The sequence below is a fragment of the Sebastes fasciatus genome, chromosome 2 (assembly GCF_043250625.1).
Source record: "Sebastes fasciatus isolate fSebFas1 chromosome 2, fSebFas1.pri, whole genome shotgun sequence".
Taxonomy (NCBI): domain Eukaryota; kingdom Metazoa; phylum Chordata; class Actinopteri; order Perciformes; family Sebastidae; genus Sebastes; species Sebastes fasciatus.
In genome coordinates, this window is record NC_133796.1 from 37,773,148 (window position 1) to 37,794,922 (window position 21,775).

General features: G+C 39.1%; 1 protein-coding gene across 4 annotated transcripts in view; it reads left to right on the forward strand.

Moving 5' to 3' along the window:
* mapk8ip1b (mitogen-activated protein kinase 8 interacting protein 1b) overlaps positions 1-21,775 on the forward strand; it is a 90,317-nt gene that overhangs the window by 58,556 nt on the left and 9,986 nt on the right. For 3 of the 4 annotated variants that reach the window (XR_012592254.1, XM_074622697.1, XM_074622705.1), the window contains exons 4-11: positions 382-463; positions 4,974-6,098; positions 10,350-10,425; positions 13,786-13,958; positions 14,264-14,367; positions 14,761-14,877; positions 16,656-16,726; positions 18,593-18,691. Coding sequence is in view for 3 of the 4 variants with exons in the window: in XM_074622697.1 (XP_074478798.1) it covers positions 382-463; positions 4,974-6,098; positions 10,350-10,425; positions 13,786-13,958; positions 14,264-14,367; positions 14,761-14,877; positions 16,656-16,726; positions 18,593-18,691 (1,847 nt within the window). In the remaining variant the exon portion in view is untranslated. Of the gene's footprint in view, positions 1-381; positions 464-4,973; positions 6,099-10,349; positions 10,426-13,785; positions 13,959-14,263; positions 14,368-14,760; positions 14,878-16,655; positions 16,752-17,151; positions 17,798-18,592; positions 18,692-21,775 lie in introns of those variants that run through there. The other variant, XM_074622713.1, reaches the window with a different exon arrangement.

The following is a 21,775-nucleotide window of genomic DNA, read 5'->3' on the forward strand; positions in this document are numbered from 1 at the left end:
CAACTCCCCGACAAACAGCCTAAAGAGACTCCCAATGTGTGTGTGTGTTCCCAGTAGCTTTAGTAAGAGGTCTGGTTCCCTTTAAATGCACACCACGGAGCACAGACAAAAGAATCCCCACTCATTCAACAGAATAAAAGCTTTGTGTGTGTGTGTGTGTGTGTGTGTGTGCGTGTGTGTATATGTGTGTGTGTGTAAGAGAGAGAGAGAGCGAGAGACAAAAAGTTGTGTACATTGAGTGTCTGGATCCAGAACTCAGTAACCGAACCTCTCTCTTTCTCTCTCTCCCTCCTCTCTTTTTTCTTTCTGTACTCTCCATCTATTTATCTTTCTCACCACTTCCTTCTTCTTCTTCTCTTCCTCTTTTCTGCGTTTCCACAGGACACGCTAAACAACAACTCCTTTGGGAAGAAATACAGTTGGCAGGAGAAGGTTTCAGGCTCGTCCTCGCCTCTTAAAACAGGTGAGCTTTTCCTTTCCCACCCGGGGCCATGGAGCTCATATTTTAGTTTAATTGTCTGAATGTTCTTGTTTCGTTGATGATAACTGGGATGTGATGACCAGAATGCAGTTATTAATCATCCTTGTGCCACTAACACAGCAGCTGAACGCGTGTGTGATTTGCATTGAGTCTGGCAGGTTGTGTGTCTCACTGATCCTCAGGGGACAGTGTTCAGGCTTGGATTAGCTATGCTGAGCTAACTGTAGCTAGCCGAGGCAATGATGATGATGTGTGTGTGTGTGTGTGTGTGTGTGTGTGTGTGTGTGTTTGTGTGTGTGTGTGTGTGTTAGCCAGCTCAGGGCTTAGCTGTCATTGCTCATTGCTACAGCGCTTTTCAGAGCAGCATGTGAGGCGACACTAACCTAACTCACTGCCAACAACTCACCACTGATGGAAGAAGTGATACAGTATATTATTTGTTATTTCAATCGTTTTAAAACACAAAAGAAAACAAGAAAAACTTGCCATTAAAGTGTCATTCAAGCCGTGGTGGCAGAATACAGTTCATGCATTACTCTGAGCCGGTTACCCAGTTGCTAGACTTGTATTTAGGGGTGTCTGAAAATATTGAAAATATCGAATATCACGATAATTATGTTTTGTGATACTGTATCGATTTTCAAAAACACTATTGATTTTTAATTAATAGTTTATATGCAAAGATTAACTCAGTCAATACTTTATTCCTCTCAAAGTATTGCTGTTGCGATAGCTATGATGTTGGATGTAGAGCTGCAACGAATAATCGATTAGTTGTCAACTATTAAATTCATCACCAACTATTTTGATAATCGGTTCTGAGTCATTTTTTAAGAGAAAAAAAGTCAAAAAATCTCTGATTCCAGCTTCTTAACTGTGAGAATTTTCTGGTTTCTTAACTCCTCTATGACAAAAAAAAGGCATTTGAGCATGTCGTCCTGGGCTTTTGGAAATTTTTTTAGACCATTTTTTTAGACCACTCAACTAATCGATTAATCAAGAAAATAATCGACAGATTAATAGATGATGAAAATCATCATTAGTTGCAGCCCTAGTTGAATGTTACAGAGACTGATGAATGCAAATGCAGATCCCACTGTTCTGATTGCATAAAAAAATTTACTTTTTATACTCTGATTTTATGCCTATGGTGGTGTGTTCTTTATACTTTGACAGGTTTCCTAAAGTTAGATTTTTAAAAAATCGCAATATTGCAATATATTGAATCGTAACCCCTGTATCATAAAAGTTGTAATGTTTGTCTCCCTAACAAAAGAAAATGGGATACAAACAGAGTGCAGCTCATTTGTGATTATTCAAACAGATTATAGAGTTGATTTGATTTAGCCATTTCATATCTCAAACGATAATGATTACAGTCTGTACAATATGATGTGATGGCTGCACTAGAATGATCTGTCCAATGGACCTTTTTCACAGCAAACATTTTGACATGTCATATTTATTTATTTATTTATTTATTTATTTATTTATTTATTTATTTATTTATTTATTTATTTTTATTTATTTATTTATTTATTTATATATTTATTTATTTATTTATTTATTTATTTGACAGGGACAATACATGTAGGCATTGTCACACTTGATTAAAGTGCAACCAATGCAATGTATATAGGACTTCTTGCCGTAGCTAATTTGAAGATCTTGGTAAGGCTTTTAAGAAAAAATAAAAATACGTAATACCATATCATACATGAAATCAGATAGTACAACAAACAATCGTACAATACAATCAATTTACATACAGTATGTATGTTTCCAATCAGAAATCAGTTTTTACAGGTTTGGTTTAGTTTCAGCCAGTCTTTTCATTAAACCTTTTCAGGTAAGGTTGTATTTTTATTTCCGTTGGTAGGGCATTCCAAAAATGTCTTCCTTTTACTGAAAAAGATGACTGACCGAAGGTTGTTTTGCGCTATGGCTATTTTATTGGTATTCATTTTTGTGATATATGGACAAAGTACAGCTGGGGCGAGATTGTTCACACATTTAAAAATCAATTTGATAAAAGCAAACTTGATAAAACTATCAAAGCTGAGCAGCTTATACCTTTTTTCAAAATTATTCAGTGGTAACATTTCATTTGTTTTTGATCCATTATGTTCAGTGCTTGTTTATATAGCGATGCAACAGGTTTGACAGTTGACTGTGAAGCCTGGCTCCATACAGTAACACAATAAGACAAGTGTGAAATTGTCACGGCATGCATGAACAGTTGAGTTGCCTTAAGGGGTTATTTATTGCAGTGTCATTCTAAAATGGTAGTCGGAAACGCATATAGTTGAAAGTGATAACATTAGTGATGGCTCAGTTCCATTAAGTGTCCCAGCAAGCTTTTCCAGCCTGCACAATACCAGGGCCTCCCCTGAGTGGAATGGAAGGTTAGTTTTCTTTGATAACAAAATTAAACAACAATGACAAAACATTTGTATTATATATGTCATTTATATATTAAATTGTTTTATCTTAATCAGGATAACCATTGTTTGATAGCTCAACCTCCATATAAAAGGACAACATAATCCTCTCTTAAACAGGTGCTGTAAATCAGGTTAACTATCAACTGAACCACTTTACAGTAAAATGACAGGACACAGATAATGTACAGTGTACAGCTTATGGTGAATGAAGCTAAACAGAGCTTTGTTAAGACAATCCAACCGCATGCAGGTTGCTCCTAATGACAGTAAAATGAAAAGCAAACACTGGAAGTACTGTATGAGAAAATAAAAACCTGGGTATTGACCTTGGACATTGCCTTATGCTACACATCCCAGATTATTTCAATTGTCCAATCTACAATATATATTTGTCCTGGTCAATGTTAATGACATATCCATTTTGCGGGTCTAGAACATTTTTGATGAGTTTCCCAGACTGGGGCACAATCTCAGAGAAGGGTGGCACATTCAAATAATATGTAAAAAGTAAACCAGTAAAAATTACAGCGCTAGATTCAAGGTATTAATAAACTGTACATATTTTTTGTGCGAAAAGGAGTGTATGCAACTTGTGAACAATTTAGCAAGCTAGCAAGTGGGTGACAGTGTCCTCAGACATATTATAAAATTACGAAGAAAAACAATATACGACTAAAACTACAATTTGTTCACTTATTATGCACCAAAAAAATAACTTGCATCGCCTCTGCCATTTCTGACAACATCAACAAACATGTCACAACTCGTGAACTGTGAGCTTTCGGAAACTTTCCACTTACGAGGTTGTGAATACGACATGAGGGGGGCGTTCATACGGACTCTTCTCGTGAACACGGTAAACACGACCACATTTGTAGGCACCACATGCCCTTTTCACAGCAGCCATTTAGACATCTCATAGCAGGGTCAACACAGGTGTAATTGATAAAATGAATAAGTGTGTCACAGCCATTCCAGTGAGCCAGCATGCACAATACCAGGGCCATAATTAATGTTATTAGTTACACCTGTGTTTACCCTGCTATATGCCATGTCCAAATGGCTGCTGTGAAAAGAGCCTATTGAAGAAAATTGAGATGGGATATTTTTTTCAGGAGCTGCTTATTTGTGTATTGGCCTCAAGTGCACGCTTCCAACCATACTTGGACAGTTTATGCTTGTCTTTATTTCCACAGTCACAATATCTGCTATTTTTTTACTCACACTTTTCAGACTTACTGTGATGAAACCTGCAGATTTGTTAATGAACACAACTGGTTCCATTCATATGCAAACCAGCAAATTACATCACACGGCCTCACAAGCATCAAAGACTCATTTTAGTCATCTGAGAAAGTTCTACTAAATTTGAATTGCAAAGTGATTCAATGCAGAACAAGTCAGTGCAGCCACACAAGGAATTTCTGTTTTTTTTGTTCTTTTTGAATATGATGAGGGTTAATTGTTGGGCATCAAATAATGTCTGTGATGATGCATTGCTAAGTAACAATCTCGCAAAAATACCAGCCTTAGTTCCTTTCAAGGAGAGACAAAAATGAAGTGTCTCAGTATTTACCTGAATTGGCCTCGCTGCTCTATAAATGCTGAACTTTGTTGAAACACTCACACAGAGCTCACCTGCCATTTGCTCTCCTGTGGCTTCAGATGTCAGTGCTGCATCATCCACAGTGAAAATGCCATGCCTGGATTTGCTGGCCATGGATTATGACATAACCCGTCAATCGCCTTCTCCTGGCTGCACTATGAATTTGATGAGTAATAAGGATTTAGCTGCGTAATCCTGACATCCGTTACCTAACCATTTCTACTTTTTCCTCTCTTCCTGTTTGTGCTCTGCTTTATCTTCCTCTTGTGCATTTGTTGCCATGTCTGCCTCCATGTCCGTTTGTGCATTTGCTTGTCCGTTGTCATGTCTGCCTTTCTGCATCACGTCTATTTACTCTGTGTGTGTGTCTGGCCTCTGTGCGTGCTTGTGTGTCTGCGCGTGTGTTCGTGCGTGTCGTTGCTTGCGTGTGCTCTCCCTCTAGGTGAGCGCACCCCTCCGCGCGAGCACAGCTGTCTCAGCGACGAGGACACGGTGCAGGGCGGGGGAGCGCAGACCAAAGACCGCGGGACGTCCACCGACGCCCCCTGCAGACACAGCCACACCTCGGGACACTCGCACGGCTCGTCTACGACGGCCGCGACTCGCTCCAAGCTTCAGGAGAAGCCGCCCGCGCCACCCCCGCCGCAGAACTACACGCCAGCTCCCTTATACCCGGCGGGGAAGGCGGATGGAGGCGGGAACCACCGGGAGAGGATCCGCTACCACACGGACGTTCATCTGGAGCCCACGGAGGAGATCTATCTGACTCCCGTGCAGCGTTCCGCCGACCCCCTAGACCTCCCCAGCTCGCAGGACCGGCCTTTCCTCTCGCAGCAGACTGAGCAGGGCCGCATGTCCATCAGCTCCGACACAGAGGGCCCGCCTCCTTACCAGCCCCTCCCAGACCGGACAAACCCCTCCATCTATGAGGAGGACGAGGTCTACATCCCCCCGCCTTCGTACGCTTCTTGTGTAGAGTCCCTCATCACGCCGCCCACCATGGCTCGCTCCTCCCTCACGCTAGACCTCAGCCTGAAGGGGGCAGGAACGGGGGCCGGGGTCATGCTGAGACCCGGATCGTCGGTGGAGTACGTGGATGCCACGGACGACAGCTACTGCGGGGAGGACGAGGACGTGGACAGGATAATAATGGACGGAAGGGTGAGGAAGGGGGGAGGAAAGGGGGACGGCGGTGGCAGCAGAGTCCCGCTAAGGACTTCCATGAACTCGGAGGCCAGCGGCCTTTCGTATGACTCGGTCAAATACACGCTGGTGGTGGACGAGCACGCTCAGCTAGAACTAGTCAGCCTGCGGCAGTGTTACCAAGGCTACAGCGACGACAGCGACTCGGCCACCGTCTACGACAACTGCGTCTCTTCTCCCTACGAGTCGGCCATCGGGGAGGAGTACGAGGAGGAAGACGAGGACGACGAGGACGGCATTGAGATAGGAGGAGTGAGGAGAGAGGCGACCGCTTGTCTGTCTGAAGACTCCACTCCAGAGGTCGACCTGCACTTCTCTAAGAAGTTCCTCAACGTCTTCATGAACGGACGCTCTCGCTCCTCCAGTAAGTCACTGCCATGATTTTTTTTTTCTATAATATTTCAATTTGAGTATTTTATAGGTCATCGTGCACACATTAACCACATGTGACATAATATTAGTATTAAAGGGACAGTGTGTAGAATTTGGTGGCATCTAGTGGTGCGGTTGTAGATTGCAACCAACTGAGTACCCCTCCGCTCACTCCTCCCTTTCCAAGACTGCGGTTATGTGAGCCAGAGTTTGGTTTGTCCGCTCTAGGCTACTGTAGAAACATAGCGGTACAACATGGCCAGCCAATTAGACTGTTGTCAGGCTATTAAATAGCTGTTATCAGTCACTTAAAGCACCATGTGGGTCAATAGGGGCCTACTACACCCAATATTAGGTTTTATCATATATTCACATGGTAGATCACTGAAAGAAGGTATAAAAGAACACGACAGCGACCTTTAGTGACCGTAGTAATTATGACAGGAGCAGAAACGGAAGTCAGGCGCTGTAATATAGACAGCGTAAAAACTCCATATACGGTGGACATCGGGGGCGATGGATGGGGCACAAAACACAACGCATTTGAAACCAACAAATTGTAGTTGTCTTTGTGTTCACAAGCCTTAAGTTTCACTTTCATTTTTGAAACGTAGTTATAAAGGTCAAAACAAAATATTTTTCCCTAAACCTAACTAAGGGTTTTTGTTGTCTAAACCTTAAGAAGCTGTTTTGTTTGTGCGCGAAAACGTAACGTTTCATTCAGTTTTACGTGTTAGAACGTGCTTTTTTTTTGTTTCGCTTTCACTTAAACAATGTAGTAGACATAATAGGCCCCTACTGACGCACATCTATGGTGCTTATAGTGACTGATAACACCTATTTAATGGCCTGATAACAGTCCAGTTGGGTGCAGCGGCGGACTCCGTGAAGAGGACCTTCTCCCTATGTAGATATGAACGGATCATTCTAAGCTAACAAAAACACAAAGATTCATAGTTTCAGGTGATTATACACTATAATGAAAACATAGTTATAAATATTATATTCCATTTCTGCTAATAGATTCTTCGAAATGCTACACGCTGGACCTTTAAAACCGTGATAGCCAAAACATTCAGCCATATTGCCCAGCAAAAAAGGGTAAAAAGGCAAAATATTACAAGATTTTAAAATGAATGTCATTGCCATTTGGTTTGTTTTTAGTCATAATTATGAAGCCAAATAAGGCGACTATAAATTTAAATTGTCAGAGTTTGTGGGCAGGGTCAAGAGAACAATCAAAAGTGTAATTGATGAGAATGGGAAGTGCTTGGGTATGGTTTGTTTTTTGTTCTGTAAAGACATGCAGAGACACGCAAACTAAGACACTCGTTTGCATATGGGGGGGTAGCCTCACAACGCCTATGTGACATCACAGCTTCTTTTAACATCAGTATTTTCTTCTTCATATTTTTCAAGATAGCTCACAGTAACATCTCACCCTCCTCTTTGTCTCAGAGACGTGATTTTACATTTTGAGAATATGGATATTTCTTGATACAAGACATCCAATTCCCACCAGAATTATGCGTGAAACAACCAGGAAGCACATCGATACAGCAGGCTGTTATTCTGTATAATTCCCTTTTTAAAACAGAGAGTAACCCAGCAGTGAATGCTGTCTGGCTGATCTGGCAGCGTGGTGGGAAAAGGCTTAAAGCGATGTGGCTGATGATGCAAAGCCACAGAGATGTTCAGGAGCTGGAATATTCTCGTACAGCACAGATCATCATCCATCATGACATGTTACTCTGGAAATTGTGACTAGATTTAACTTTGTCTCGTAGAATCACATCTGAAACTGGTTGAGGAATAGTATTTGAACATTTTTGTTTTATCATACCAGTGTGAACATGTGATTTACTTGAAAGTTGTACTAATTTCGGCCACAATACCCAGCACAGCTTGTTAAGTGTTGTAAATGAAAGCTGCAGTCTTTGCTGCTTTGTTGATATCGTTATCAGCATTCTGACAGCAGCACATTCAGGGCAGAAACCCAGCAGGACATTTAGGTGGCGTGCTGGGTGGAGGGACACTGAGCCAAAAAGCAGCTTGTGTTTGCCTTTCTCTTCCCCTTCTGTTGTCCAGACCGATCACACATTTTGAAAAACGAGTTAGTTGAGTCGTATACTAGACATTAAAACAATGGCAGTCCTAGAGAGGCTGTTTGGAAGGACTGAGGAAGAAAAGAAGCAATGACACAGGCAGTGAGTGGCTTTATAAATTATATTTTTTCTGTATTGACATTCGGCTGAATCTGCTAAATATTTTGTCGCCACCACGTGTATTTTGACTGCTTCAAGTTATAGTCCTGAAGATTTTATTTACCATCTTCTTTAGTGTTCTGTATTAAAGGGGACGTAACATGGAAAAACTCACTTTTTTCAGTGCTTGTGCACATACATTTGGGTGCATCTGGAGAGCCTACCAACCCACAAACTGTGAAATAAGACAGATAGATCAGAAAACATGTGATTCAACAAGCCATTCAGATTTGGCTCCCTTTCCCATGTCACACACAGGCTCATTAGACAACGTATTCTCCTACAACGGTTCGTATGATATCTTACGAAAAAGTTATTCCTCCTTTTTTCGTTCGTTTTCCTACGAATGTCCAGCCACACGTGTCAATTTCCGCTCGTTACATGCAGACAGTCTTTTCAAAATAAACTTCCGTCTTCACAGGAAACAACTTCCTCAGGTTTAAGCAAGAAAACTACTCAGTTAGGTTTATAGGAAAAGATTTACTTGGTTAGGATTAGGCAACAAAACTATATAGTTAGTCTTATAGGAAAAGATCGACTTGGTTAGGATTAGGCAACAAAACTAGTTAGGTAGGCTTAAAAAGTTTGGCTTAAAATAACTCCGGAAGTGTTGTTCCTTACCGGTAAGTAGGTAATTTATGTGATAAATCAATCAACGTTGACTTTTGGTTTCACACGGGACACGAACGCCGGTCTTCTTATGCGAAAGTCCAGTATTTTTTGACCCATCCATCCACCCCGACTTCCTTCCTATTCGGCGTTCGCTGCTCTTTACATTTCCTGGTTCATGATTACATGAATTACACACACAATTCATTTTTTTGGGATATATATGAATTACAGTGCATTACTTTTCATAGGTATAGCAATGAATGGTGTATGAGGCCAGCCTGCATTAGAATATACTGCCCCCCCCCATCGGAGTATCTCCAGCCACAGCTTGAGAACTACCTTTGCAAAGTTGCACCATATTTTTCTCCTAAGCCAATCAGAGCAGGCGCTAAAACAGAGCGTTTTCGGCAGAGGGTAAATACAGGTATAGTCAGACAGACAGGATGAGAAACAAATATGTTTTTTGAACATTAAAGCATGTAAACATGTTTTAGTAGAAACCCAAAGCACAAGTATGAGCCTGCGAATGAGCATGATATGTCCCCTTTAAAACGTGACCCGATAAGCCCTCTAAAGAGTAGCAGCTCAAGGGGTGTTTTTTTGCCACCAGTGTTTAATACACAAGTCTTCAAACAGGACTCTGCGAGCTGTATTATGAAAAGATTACTCCCAATTCAGCATTGTGCGCCTATCAAAATCGATGCATGCATGCTAGTAGCACCTCGAGCAGCGAGCCTCAAGCAGAGATGAGGAGCAGGCTGTGTCCATGTCCTTAAAGAAACAGCTACTCTCAGTTTTCTTCCAAGATTTGCTGCTTTCCCGAGGCTGCATCTGGGACCGAGGGACGAGGAGGGACAGGATGGAGTCCTTTGATGGAGGATTGTAGGATTAACCTTCATTAGGCCGACTCTCACCGTGTGTATGTAAGCAGCCAGCAGTAGTGGGCAGGAGGGAGGAGTCATATAAGAGACGGACCGAGCTTCGTCTATAATGTATGTGTGGTCATTTCCTCTAATAGTCCTCGCTGTCCTCTTGGATGGCGTCCATGTGTTTCACAGACTCATTACAAAAACACCAACGCGGTTAATCTGAGCAGTGCAGGAGAGGGTGACGGATGTCTCAGGGGAATGTAGGTAGAAATACACAATGCTCATCTGTTTCACGCCTCATTATGGTGTGATTAATGGCTCCTAGAGAATGCATATGTGCTTTAATGTATACACAATGAGCACTAATTGTGTTTTCTGTTTGTATATGATTGGGACTTTTTGTTGCAATTAGAAGGCAATGCCAATCATCTATTTTGCTGGCACTCCACACCGTATCATTTACATAATTCTCTCTTTTCTTCTTCTGTGGTTTTCAAGGCGCAGAGTCCTTTGGCTTGTACTCGTGTCTCATAAACGGAGAGGAGAGGGATCAGAGCCACAGAGCCGTCTACAGGTGAGGAAGAACCTCATCATCCCTACTAAATGTTGCACCGTGACTGAAAACATATGTCGTTTTAGCCGTATTGAATATCATTTTGCTCAACACATCACACAAGCAGTCAGGGAATTTAACTTATTGACTCAGGACCATGGTTGCATAGTATAGTATGTACAAAGTACAAACTAAATATACAATACAATCAACAGAGATTACTTACACAAAGGTAGAGCGTTAGTTAAAAATTTTTTTAACTTTTTTGTTTATCCAACTGTAATAACCAAATTATGTTAAATGTAGATGGATGGTTTAAATAATACTTTTGGCAAATATTCATTATGCTTCATACTTTCAAATGAAATGTGATACTTTATATATCTTTATCTTTATTATTACATATTATAATTATTATATTTTATATTATATATTTATTTATATAATATAAAATATATATATGTATATATATATAATATTTTTATAATTATATCTTATTATAATTTATATCTTATATTTCTATATATATTCCTTCGGACAAGTCATAAACAAATACACAGTTCACGCATATTGTCTAAACATAGTTATTCAGAGGTGCGAACCTACATTATTATAATGTTCAATGTTCATAATGAATTAAATGTTCTAATAAGTAGTTCAAATAATGTCTCCGGTGTGTCTGAATGTTCATATCTGTTACCTTGTCAGAGTTCCTGCCACGTCTCCAGACCTTAGCAATCAACTCAACCCCCATTCAATCTGGCCTTTATACCACCTACATGTAAAAGCAGTCTTTACACCTCAAACAAACACATCACAGACTGCACCAACCTCTCCACATTGAAAATCACAACTTAAAAACTCACTTTTTTAGAACTGCTTTTAATTTGTGATTAATTTTGTGTGTTTTATATGTTATGATGTTTTTATTGATGACCATGTTAACTGTGTAACGTGTCTTTGAGTTTCATTAAATGCGCTCTATACATAAAATGTATTATTATTATTATTATTATTATTATTAAAACAAGCAATCTTTTTTTTTTCGTCATTCGACTCAAAATCACTATATGATTCTTGTTGGTCTTGTTGGCGGTTACGAGGGCTGTGGCTCTGGCGATACGATACGTATCATGATACAGGGTTTACGATTCAATATATCGCGATATATTGCGATACTGTAACCGAGGTGATGTATTGCAATTTTTTTAATCTAATTTTAGGAAAACAGTCGTATAAAGAATACGCCACCATATGCATGAAATCTGGATACATTTTTAAGCAATCGGAACAGTCCTGTATTTATCACACTCCCTGTAACATCCAACATCATAGCACTACTCTGAGAGGGCGCATACACTGAGAGGAGGATATCTTTGCAAATGAAATAAAGTATTGTCTGAGCTAATCTTTGCATTTAAACTATTACTTAAAAATCAAAACAGTGTTTTTGAGAATCGATACAGTATCACAAAACGTAATATCGCGATACTCGATATTTGCAATATTTTCCTACACCCCTAGTGGTTACAAATTGCTGAAATCAGTTGAACATTTTAAAAATAATGAGTGTGCCTCACCGGCATTCAATGGGGAAATGTGGCTAAGAAAAGTTTTATTTCAGTGTGTTATTAGCAATAAATCATCAATAGAAATTTAAGAATTTTACCAAGTTGCTGGCAATAACAGAGTTTAGTGGGTTCAAATGTTTACTGATCATCTGACAAACCAGTGTGGAAACGTTCCATTTTTTTTAAATATGCAGGGAGTTTTTTTTTTCTTCTTTTTTTTTTAATGTAGAGCAGAAAACGCTCCATTTCTTCATGTTTCCCCATAACAGTCACACTCCAGTTGGCAGCGTGGAGTTACAGCTGCTGTTGAAGACCTCAGGCTGATAAATGCATAAAAATAATGCAGTCATGTGAATAGCAGCATCTCTGTGCACTGAAAGATCATATGATGGTGCGAGACATTATCCATGCATGCCTGAAAGCAGGGGCTTTGTTACAGCGTTCCTTTCTAGTTGGTATGTGTATAATATTCTATATTTTTGAATATCACATCTGACTGTCCAACATCAGGCTACTTAGCTAGGATATATCGTATGTATCGTACGTTTTAACTTCAGCTGAAGTATTAGAAGTGGAATGTTTGTAAGTCTTTGACTAACGAAACCATTTCAAACCTTGTTAGATAAACTCAGGGATCCATAGTGGTCAACCTGAAAACAAGGTTCCTTTTCAAAGAAAAGCTGACCCTGAAAACCTAGTTTCTGAAACCTTTTGAGTATTAACATACGGCCTATAGTTTTGAAGGAGATAGCAGCTGTGGTCAGCTTGGATTCACAAAAGTCAATTATTGTTTTGTGAGCAACCTGTTTAGTTGCAGCTATTTGTCCTAACATCAAAAGTAAGCTAAAATAATGGTATATATGGTGAAAATGTAAGTATCTGGGACATAATCATTGGGCCTCATGCAGCAAGATTCTGTTGAATTTCTCTTATATTTTCTCATAATTTATTGTTAAGAGAAATAATAAGAGAAGTCAGCTCCAGATTCACCCAATGTTCTTCACCATCCAGATGTGCTCTCACAGGTGTGCTGAATGATGAATCCCACTTGATCAGAAATTGGAGGCGTGTGGCTGATTGTTTATTATTAAATATTTAGCATATAATTTAGCAGATAGATAGATAGATCCATAGATCCATAGATCGATTAATCGATCCATCCATAGATAGATAGAGCCATTAGTATTTCTTTCATATTTCTTTCATAATCAAATCATTATAATTACTGTAAAACACATCCAAATTTATTTATATTATATTCATGCATTTTTTTTATGTTCTTCAGATTTTTAATTTATGTTTCCTTGGGTTGGACAAACAATTTGTGGACTTTGAAAACCAGTATGGAGATAAATAGTATGTTAACTAGTGCCCTCGACCACTCGTAAAATCTTCTCTTACCTAAGAGAAGAGCAAAGATAAGAAAACATTGGTCAATCCTAGAAACCAATGGGTTCTAATAAAATAAAACATATCGTGGATACAAACAAAAATAAGAGGAAATGTATTTGTCGCTTCCTGCATGATGCCCAACGTGCAAATGGACGGTAAAGAAAGAGCCATTTGAGAAGTGCCTTGTGTATCGCTGTGGTTCTACTATATTTCACAATGAAACGGATTTCCTGTTGGAATCTATTGTGACTTTGTGAATCAAAGCTAACCACAGGTGTGTCCAGTGTGCAGTTGTGGCGAATGTTTGATACATTTCAGAGAAGCATTCTCTTAAAATGAATCAAAGCAGACAGGCGTCCTGTGTAAGGTGGTCATCCAGCTTCTCAGAACCTGGGCATAACTACATCCGTCTCCACAGGTTTGTCCCTCGTCACGACGATGAGTTGGAGCTGGAGGTGGATGATCCGTTGCTGGTGGAGGTCCAGTCGGAGGATTACTGGTACGAGGGCTACAACATGCGAAGCGGTGCTCGTGGGATCTTCCCAGCTTATTACGCCATAGAGGTGACCAAGGACACTGAGAGCTACAAAGGTACTGCCGCCGCCACCATTCTTTAATTCTAGATGGCTGGCTGTGAATATGTTTGTAAAGATGCTGAAAAAACATTGCACACATTATCAACCCCCAACATATATAATATCGTTCTTCTGTAGAAAAATTCCAGAGAAAACAACGTATTTGTCTCTTTAAAGGAACTACAATAATCTCACCTGGATGTTAGTGTTTAAATAAATGACTGCCACTGTTCTACAGTATGTTATCTTATCTTGTCTGTTGCCTGATTATTATTTCCTGGCCTCTTATTCCATGTTTTTTTTTCTGTCTTCCCTGTGCAGTGAAGAGCAGTGAATGGCTGGACAGATACCGGCTGAAGTTCCTGGGCTCAGTTCAAGTGCCCTTCCACAAAGGAAACGATGTTCTGTGTGCAGCTATGCAGAAGGTACGACGCCCGTGTTGTGCTCATTTGTATGTGTGTGTTTGAGTGTGTAAAGTATTTATCTCCTATAGTAAAGCAGGAAAAATAAACACCGCAAATACATTAGCTATTGTGCCAGAAAACTTAAGTAGAGGACATGTGGTACAGTGCAAAAAAACAACACAGATAAACTATGATGTGTTATGTATCCCTTTTTGTATATTATAAACAATTTCTAGCTGAAGAGGTAAAGTGTGAAGAATTAATGTAATACCATTATTATACTAGCTTCCAATACACAGCACTGTCAACTCAGTATTACTTTTGTATCATCATCTAGTATAGAATCGGGTTATAGGTTAAGAGTATTGAGTTTTTTTGCACTTTAGGAGTCATCTTTTTACATTTGTTTCCCAGATTGCCACCAACAGAAGGATGACAGTCAAGTACAACCCGCCTTCCTCCTGCATCCTGGAGATCAGTGTGAAAGGCATCAAGCTTGCAGTTCAGGAGGATTATTACGCCCACGACAGAGTGAGCGCTCTTACTGTACCCTTTGTCTGTCTAATGTGAAATAAATCGAGTGCAGCTGAGTGAGGGTTTTGCCAAATAACAGCTCGTCTTCACACCAGACCATCCCATTCAACAGTTGAGGCATGTCGCCCCCGTGTGGCTGCTAATAGAGCCTGCAGGCAACAGGTTTGGGATTGGCCCTGGTGCAAATTTCTTTCTTGGACCCACACCCACACACACACACACACACACACACACACACACACATGCCAGCCTCTGATCAGCACCACATACAGCACATTTGCAAGCACTTTCAGCATAATAGTTGCCCAGAAGACGGTTGATGCATAGGAGGGCCCAACTACAACAATAAAGCTGCAAAAAAAATGGTCGTCCTACATGGGCCCCCTTTGGGCCTCTGTGCAGCTCCACCGGTTGCACCGCTGATATTTACGCCATCGGCAGGCAAAGATGTTAGGGGACGCCAGGGAAGTCTTTTTCAGAAAGGAAGAGATCTTAAGTATTTCCATTTTGACTACCTTTCCTCAACATTTCAGAGAGAAACATCAACAGCGTTCTCTTCTCCAATACAGTTGTGTGACAGCTGCAGTCACTTGTTACTTTTCAGACGAAGGTTTCACACGTTGAACATAATGATAAACTATGATATGCATGCACGGACGTAAGACACAACATATACTGTATTATTGCAGTGATTTGTCAGGAAATGAAATGTTCATTAAGAAATTACTTTGCAAACAAAGAACTTTGTCTCCAATCCCAAACTCGACCAATCAAATCTGACACAAAAAAAGGCTCCCAGTCCTAAAACACAACTCATCTTTTCTAATCATCCGACCACAAATTATGTCTTAAAAGGCCAGAAACTGAAACATTAACAAATATGTATACCATCATCTTCATTATGATTTTCCCCCTTACTCTTTAGTCACATTTGATTGGAGAAACAGAATTCGGACAGACCCTCTGCAGATACACCAATTGGTTTGCTAACAAGGGTAATAGGCATCCACCCCCGTTTTTTATTTTTTATTTATTTATTTTTCAATTAATATTTTTTATATTATTATTTATTTTATTTAATTATAAAAAAAAAATTCTGCACTGGATCAAACTCTGCAGAGAGATCTTTGACTTTTGGTCAAGTTGTGTTTCACATAAGGCTCTACATTGTAGTTGTTGCTTTTTATGAAATAATTTATGAGACATTATATCTGTAATTTGGATTTGTACCAGACATCAACAGACCATGTTTCCTAATATATAATATATACCTGTTTTGAAAAAGTCCATTATTAAAAAAAAGTACCTCACTGGACCGGGGAATCCAATGCAAAATGTCCCAAATAAAGATCTTTTCTAATGAGCCGCTCATCACACTTCCCAGAAGTATATCATATGTATGCTATAGTACTTTGTAGTGATATAGTAGTCTGACCACTACCTTCAATACGTACAACTTCAATATGCTGCTTACGGCTTAATAATAGCATAATAATAATACAATAATATAACACTCAGAAAGGGGTCATTCCGCGTTATGAGTACTTTTACTTTTGTACATTGTGCTGTCAATCATGTTGTACTTTTACTCATTCTGAAAGCAGGACTTTCACTTTTATAATACATATAAATGAGTTTAACATCCAAAGACGTACCGTATAGTGGGGCAAATACAACATGTGTATTTTGTAATGGTTCGTAAGTGTAGAGCAAGCAGCCTTCTTGATGTTAATCGAAGACATTTATTCTGCCTCTTTCTCGTGTCCCGTTCACAGAGCAACGAGTGCAGTCACTTCTTCCAGTTAAAGAACGTCTCCTTCTGCGGCTATCACCCCAAAAACAGCAAGTAAGTAAAGGTAGAAAACACAGGGGTCCGATCCTAACGTCCACACTCACAGACTCACAGACTTTGAGGGTTTAAAAAAAAAGGTAAACAAAGATGACGTCACATGGGTGTTCAGCCAGACATATTTAAATTTACACAGAAACATTAACATTAATAATTTAAAGCCCCCCCCCCTCCAGTCTATTGTGGAATTTCTATGATATTTCATGTTTATTTGAGTCATTTTCTGACTAAGTTGATCAGCCACATTGTTTACCAACATTTTTTTTGACAAATAACTTAATTTTGTGTTCAAAGTAAAAAAAAAAAAAACCGAGAGTTGTTGCCAAAATGGCATAATATGATGTGTGACTATAGTAGAAGCTGCAGGTCAGACGTCATCCTCCAAGCAGCAGGCGCACTCATGCTCGTTTGAGTCTGAGCAGCAACAAACTGATAGATCTGTTTATCTGTCTGTTTGTCTTTCTAGTTAGTTAGCTAGTTAGGTGCAGTTAGCTAGCCCAACTTGTTGCATCAGCTAACTGAGGGTTTTCATTTTATTCTTTATTTTCCTTCACCTTAGTTTGATGTGTTTATTTTCACAATGGCATTTGTGTGTACGGTGAACCGGTGAAATCCACACAGTGAATTACACAAAATCCCACCGGAAGAACTAGCACAACACACTGACTGTTTAAGGGGGGACATTGAGATTGGGCCAGGGACTACAATACCAAGTCAAATGTTCTGTACCGTCTGACTAGAATGAAAGAAACACTCATTTTTTCACCCTCTGCTAGAGTTCATCTGCAGAGACCAAACATTAACTTACCAAATGGTGTCGCTAGAAATCAGCAAATGTCCCAGACTTCAGACATAGATCCAAATTCCAATCCGGCAACAATAGAGTAAAATAACAATATTAGTTTAAATGTTGTGTATAAATAAAAGCAGTGTTAATGCCGAAGTAAACCAGATTATTTCAAACCTAAATTATTGCACAAAAAGATTGTACTGTAAAGTCAGTATTGCACAGTTGAAGATATAATAAATTATGGGATATAGCTCCTGATAGGGGTAACAAATAATAAATATATGTTGTGTATATATATATTAACAAAATTATGTTAATGCACAGCACTGCACAACCAGTTGACAGACAGTGATGTACAAATTCACAGAATAATGACATAATTGCGTTCACATTCTGTTCTCTTCAGAACAGTCGTACGTAAGAGGAATCCAGCTCAGAGTCAATTGGTTGCTGCTGGGGTTTTCAGCGACATTTATATATATATATACACACAACAATGTACAATCTAATGAATAAGGCCTGCTGTTTTCTAGTCTAGACAATGGTATATTTGATCCTAAATGCAATCTATTTACTTTATGTTGATAACGTCTGCATGACAATAAAGTAGAATAAATTAAATGTCTATTCAGTTTGAACAGCTGTCAAGTAAATGTTTGTACAGGTAGTCACACAGGACTGACATTTGGATTGTGTTCTATGACAAACACAAAACGACGTTGCACGTCGTCAGTAAGGGCGGTTGGTGAAGTCGGCATCGCTGCAGACTCGCTGTTGAGAGGGTTTTATAACCCACCTCCACTCCCCGGTGATTGATTTGGGATGGCCCTTAATATGGCGGACCCTCCACGTGAACGCGCACACGGAGTGGAAGTGGGTAGGGAGAGGGTGTTGGGGGTGGGTTTGGAATTGGGCCTATAGACTGGAACTGTTGTCTGCCTTCTGATCAAATGTGAAACAGCAGTTTATTATTATTAATACATGAGCAGCAAGAATATCAACAAATAAAGGTGACGACAATACCGAACACCCTCTTTGGAGTGTCTTATCTGTATTCCCTGTCTTCTCTGCAGGTATTTTGGTTTCATTACTAAGCACCCAGCAGACCAGAGATTCGCCTGCCACGTGTTCGTGTCTGAAGACTCCACCAAACCTCTTGCAGAGTCAGTAGGGTGAGTTGGACTTTCTGTGCTTTTGCTCTTCGATATTCATTCTTTGCATGGAGGGGGTTTGTGCATTTACTTCCTTTCCGCTGACACATACAGATGCACGCTCTAGTTTAGGGATCTGGCTGAATGTGATTAGAAAGAGCTGATCTGGTACAGATCACCGATTTGTTGTTGAAAACTAAAGTCCTGGGTTAAAAAATACTGTAAAAACCCAACACTTCCAGGTTTTCTTTAAATGATTTGTAAAGGTTTAATATTGTATTATAATATTCTATGAGACATTGTTCAACATTCCATAAGTTTGTCATGATCTACTTACATGTGTGACTTTCTAATATATATAACGCATTCCTAAGATTGTGTAGGCGCTTTCTAGCTATCATCTTGTTAAATTTCATTAGATCCTTCAAAATAAAGAGGACCAGTCTGGATCCGGTCTCTCTCTCTCTCTCTCTCTCTCTCTCTCTCTCTCTCTCTCTCTCTCTCTCTCTCAAAAACAAAAACACTGCTCTTAAAATGTCAAAAGCTACCAAATCACAGCATGGCTTTTTCTTTGGTGTTCCTCGAGGTCTTAGTGTCTTAATGTGATATTTTGGAGGGATTTTTGATCATTTTTATCAATTCTCGAGTGGTAAAAAAATGGTTAAATTTAGCACTACATCTGTGTTACAAATGGTATCAACCCAAAAAAACACAATAGAGCATGGAAATGGCCATCATATATTTCTATCATAATGTTCTAAGCCCTTATCTGCTTTCACAATTTATTTAAATTAATTAATCAATCAAATATTTCATATTTATTTCTGATTAATGACCAGAACAATTTGACCCACAGTGCTGAGCCACAGTGCTGAGCAGCATCTCAGGTTCCAGCTTTCAGATGATGTACACCACTTCTATGTGACATCTGCTGCTGACCTGCTATCTCCTCCTAAAGACCCCCTGTACCCCTCTAAAAAGGACAAAAACAGGTCTATTGTGGGTCTCAGAGGGTTAATGATTTTTTCTGAAGAGCAATTTAAGCACCACCGTTCAAGTAATTTGTAAAGACCAACAGCCAGTTCTGATTGGCGCCACATCAATTGGAGCATCTTTATATTGAATGTCAAAGATCCAATCCAATTTTCTTACAGCGTCAAATAATACCTCAACTTTAAAGAGCCTGTTTCTTTTACACTGTAAAAAAAAAAAAAAGTTGAGAAAATTTTAAAGCCAACGAACTTCAGGGAAATTTTGGGTTAGTTTAATTTAATTAAAAAGAAGAGTTAAATTAAGTTAATTAAATTAAATTGAATAAAAGTTTTGACTTTGAGTTTATCAAGTTTATAATTTTTTATTTACTCTTAGTCAATGAGCCAGACCCCCAAAATTTGGCCGTCGTGCCACTTTGGAGGGACCATGTCTCATAGCGATTTTTTTAAAGGTTTATATCCCTAGTGTTGGAAAATGCATGATAGCATTACAGCAATGGTAGCTTTCTATGTGCTATCACTCCTTTTTTCATCCCTCCATCATTAAAACTTTTCCATCTTTTTTCGCCATTTTACACATAGATCCAGTATAAAAGAGGGAAACCAACACACAATATCATGAAGTCATTTATCGTTGTAAAGCTTAGACTATAATCTATCCTTCAGTCACATTGTCATGACACTGAGGTCAAGAGAATTTGACCTTTGACCTCTAATACTGCAATAGGGCAAATTCTGAATGCAACTCCAAATGCCCTTATAACTAACTCCATATTGATCGATTGTGCCCATGGATAGTTCCAGCATAAAGAGCACAAAAAGAGCTTTGAATTGATATATTATATGACTAACAACAATAACAACATTTCTTATCAGAATAAACGTAACTTTGTGCAGTTTGTATCTGATAGAATGTTCAGAACCTTGCATTGGATTCTGTTATTGGGGCCGTTTGTAAATGGCTTTCTTAGCAGCAGAAACACAAAATAATACTAAAACTAAAAAAACTGTGCTAAGAAATGAATTCTCTATTTGCTTCATACAACATCACTGAATTCACCATTAATTATTCACCTGAACAGTTTATGATATTGTGAATGGTATCATTGTAAACATTGGCCATCCAAACATAGGGATAGACATCACCTTTTCTGTGTCATCATGTTTGGCACAGGAGATATGATGCAAAATACATAATTTGGTTATGGTAATTTTGTTGCGATGGCTCCATGTCTCCAAATGTTTAGGGCTCCAAACTGTTCAAGTGTACCAAGTTTCATGCCTTTATAAAAAAGTGAACATCATTTTCACATATCACCTGGAATATAACCCATTGCCACTGAGTCAGGGCCTCATCAGTTGGAACATGTTTATATTGACAATGAGAAAACATAAAATAATGGATAGAGAATTAATTTCTTAGTACAGTTTTTTTAGTTTTAGTATTATTTTGTGTTTCTGCTGCTAAGAAAGCCATTTACAAACGGCCCCAATAACAGAATCCAATGCAAGGTTCTGAACATTCTATCAGATACAAACTGCACAAAGTTACGTTTATTCTGATAAGAAATGTTGTTATTGTTGTTAGTCATATAATATATAAATTTAAAGCTCTTTTTGTACTCTTTATGCTGGAACTATCCATGGGCACAATCGATCAATATGGAGTTAGTTATAAGGGCATTTGGAGTTGCTTTCAGAATTTGCCCCATTGCAGCATTATAGGTCAAAGGTCAAATTCTCTTGACCTCAGTGTCATGACAATGTGACTGAAGGATAGATTATAGTCTAAGCTTTACAACGATATATGACTTCATGATATTGTGTGTTGGTTTCCCTCTTTTATTCTGGATCTATGTGTAAAATGGCGAAAAAAGATGGAAAAGTTTTAATGATGGAGGGATGAAAAAAGGAGTGATAGCACATAGAAAGCTACCATTGCTGTAATGCTATCATGCATTTTCCAACACTAGGGATATAAACCTTTAAAAAAATCACTATGAGACATGGTCCCTCCAAAGTGGCACGACCACTTTTGAGGGACCAGTGGCTCATGGACTATCTATGTTAAAATAACTTAATCTATAATGTTTATGCTGTATCCACTTGTTGT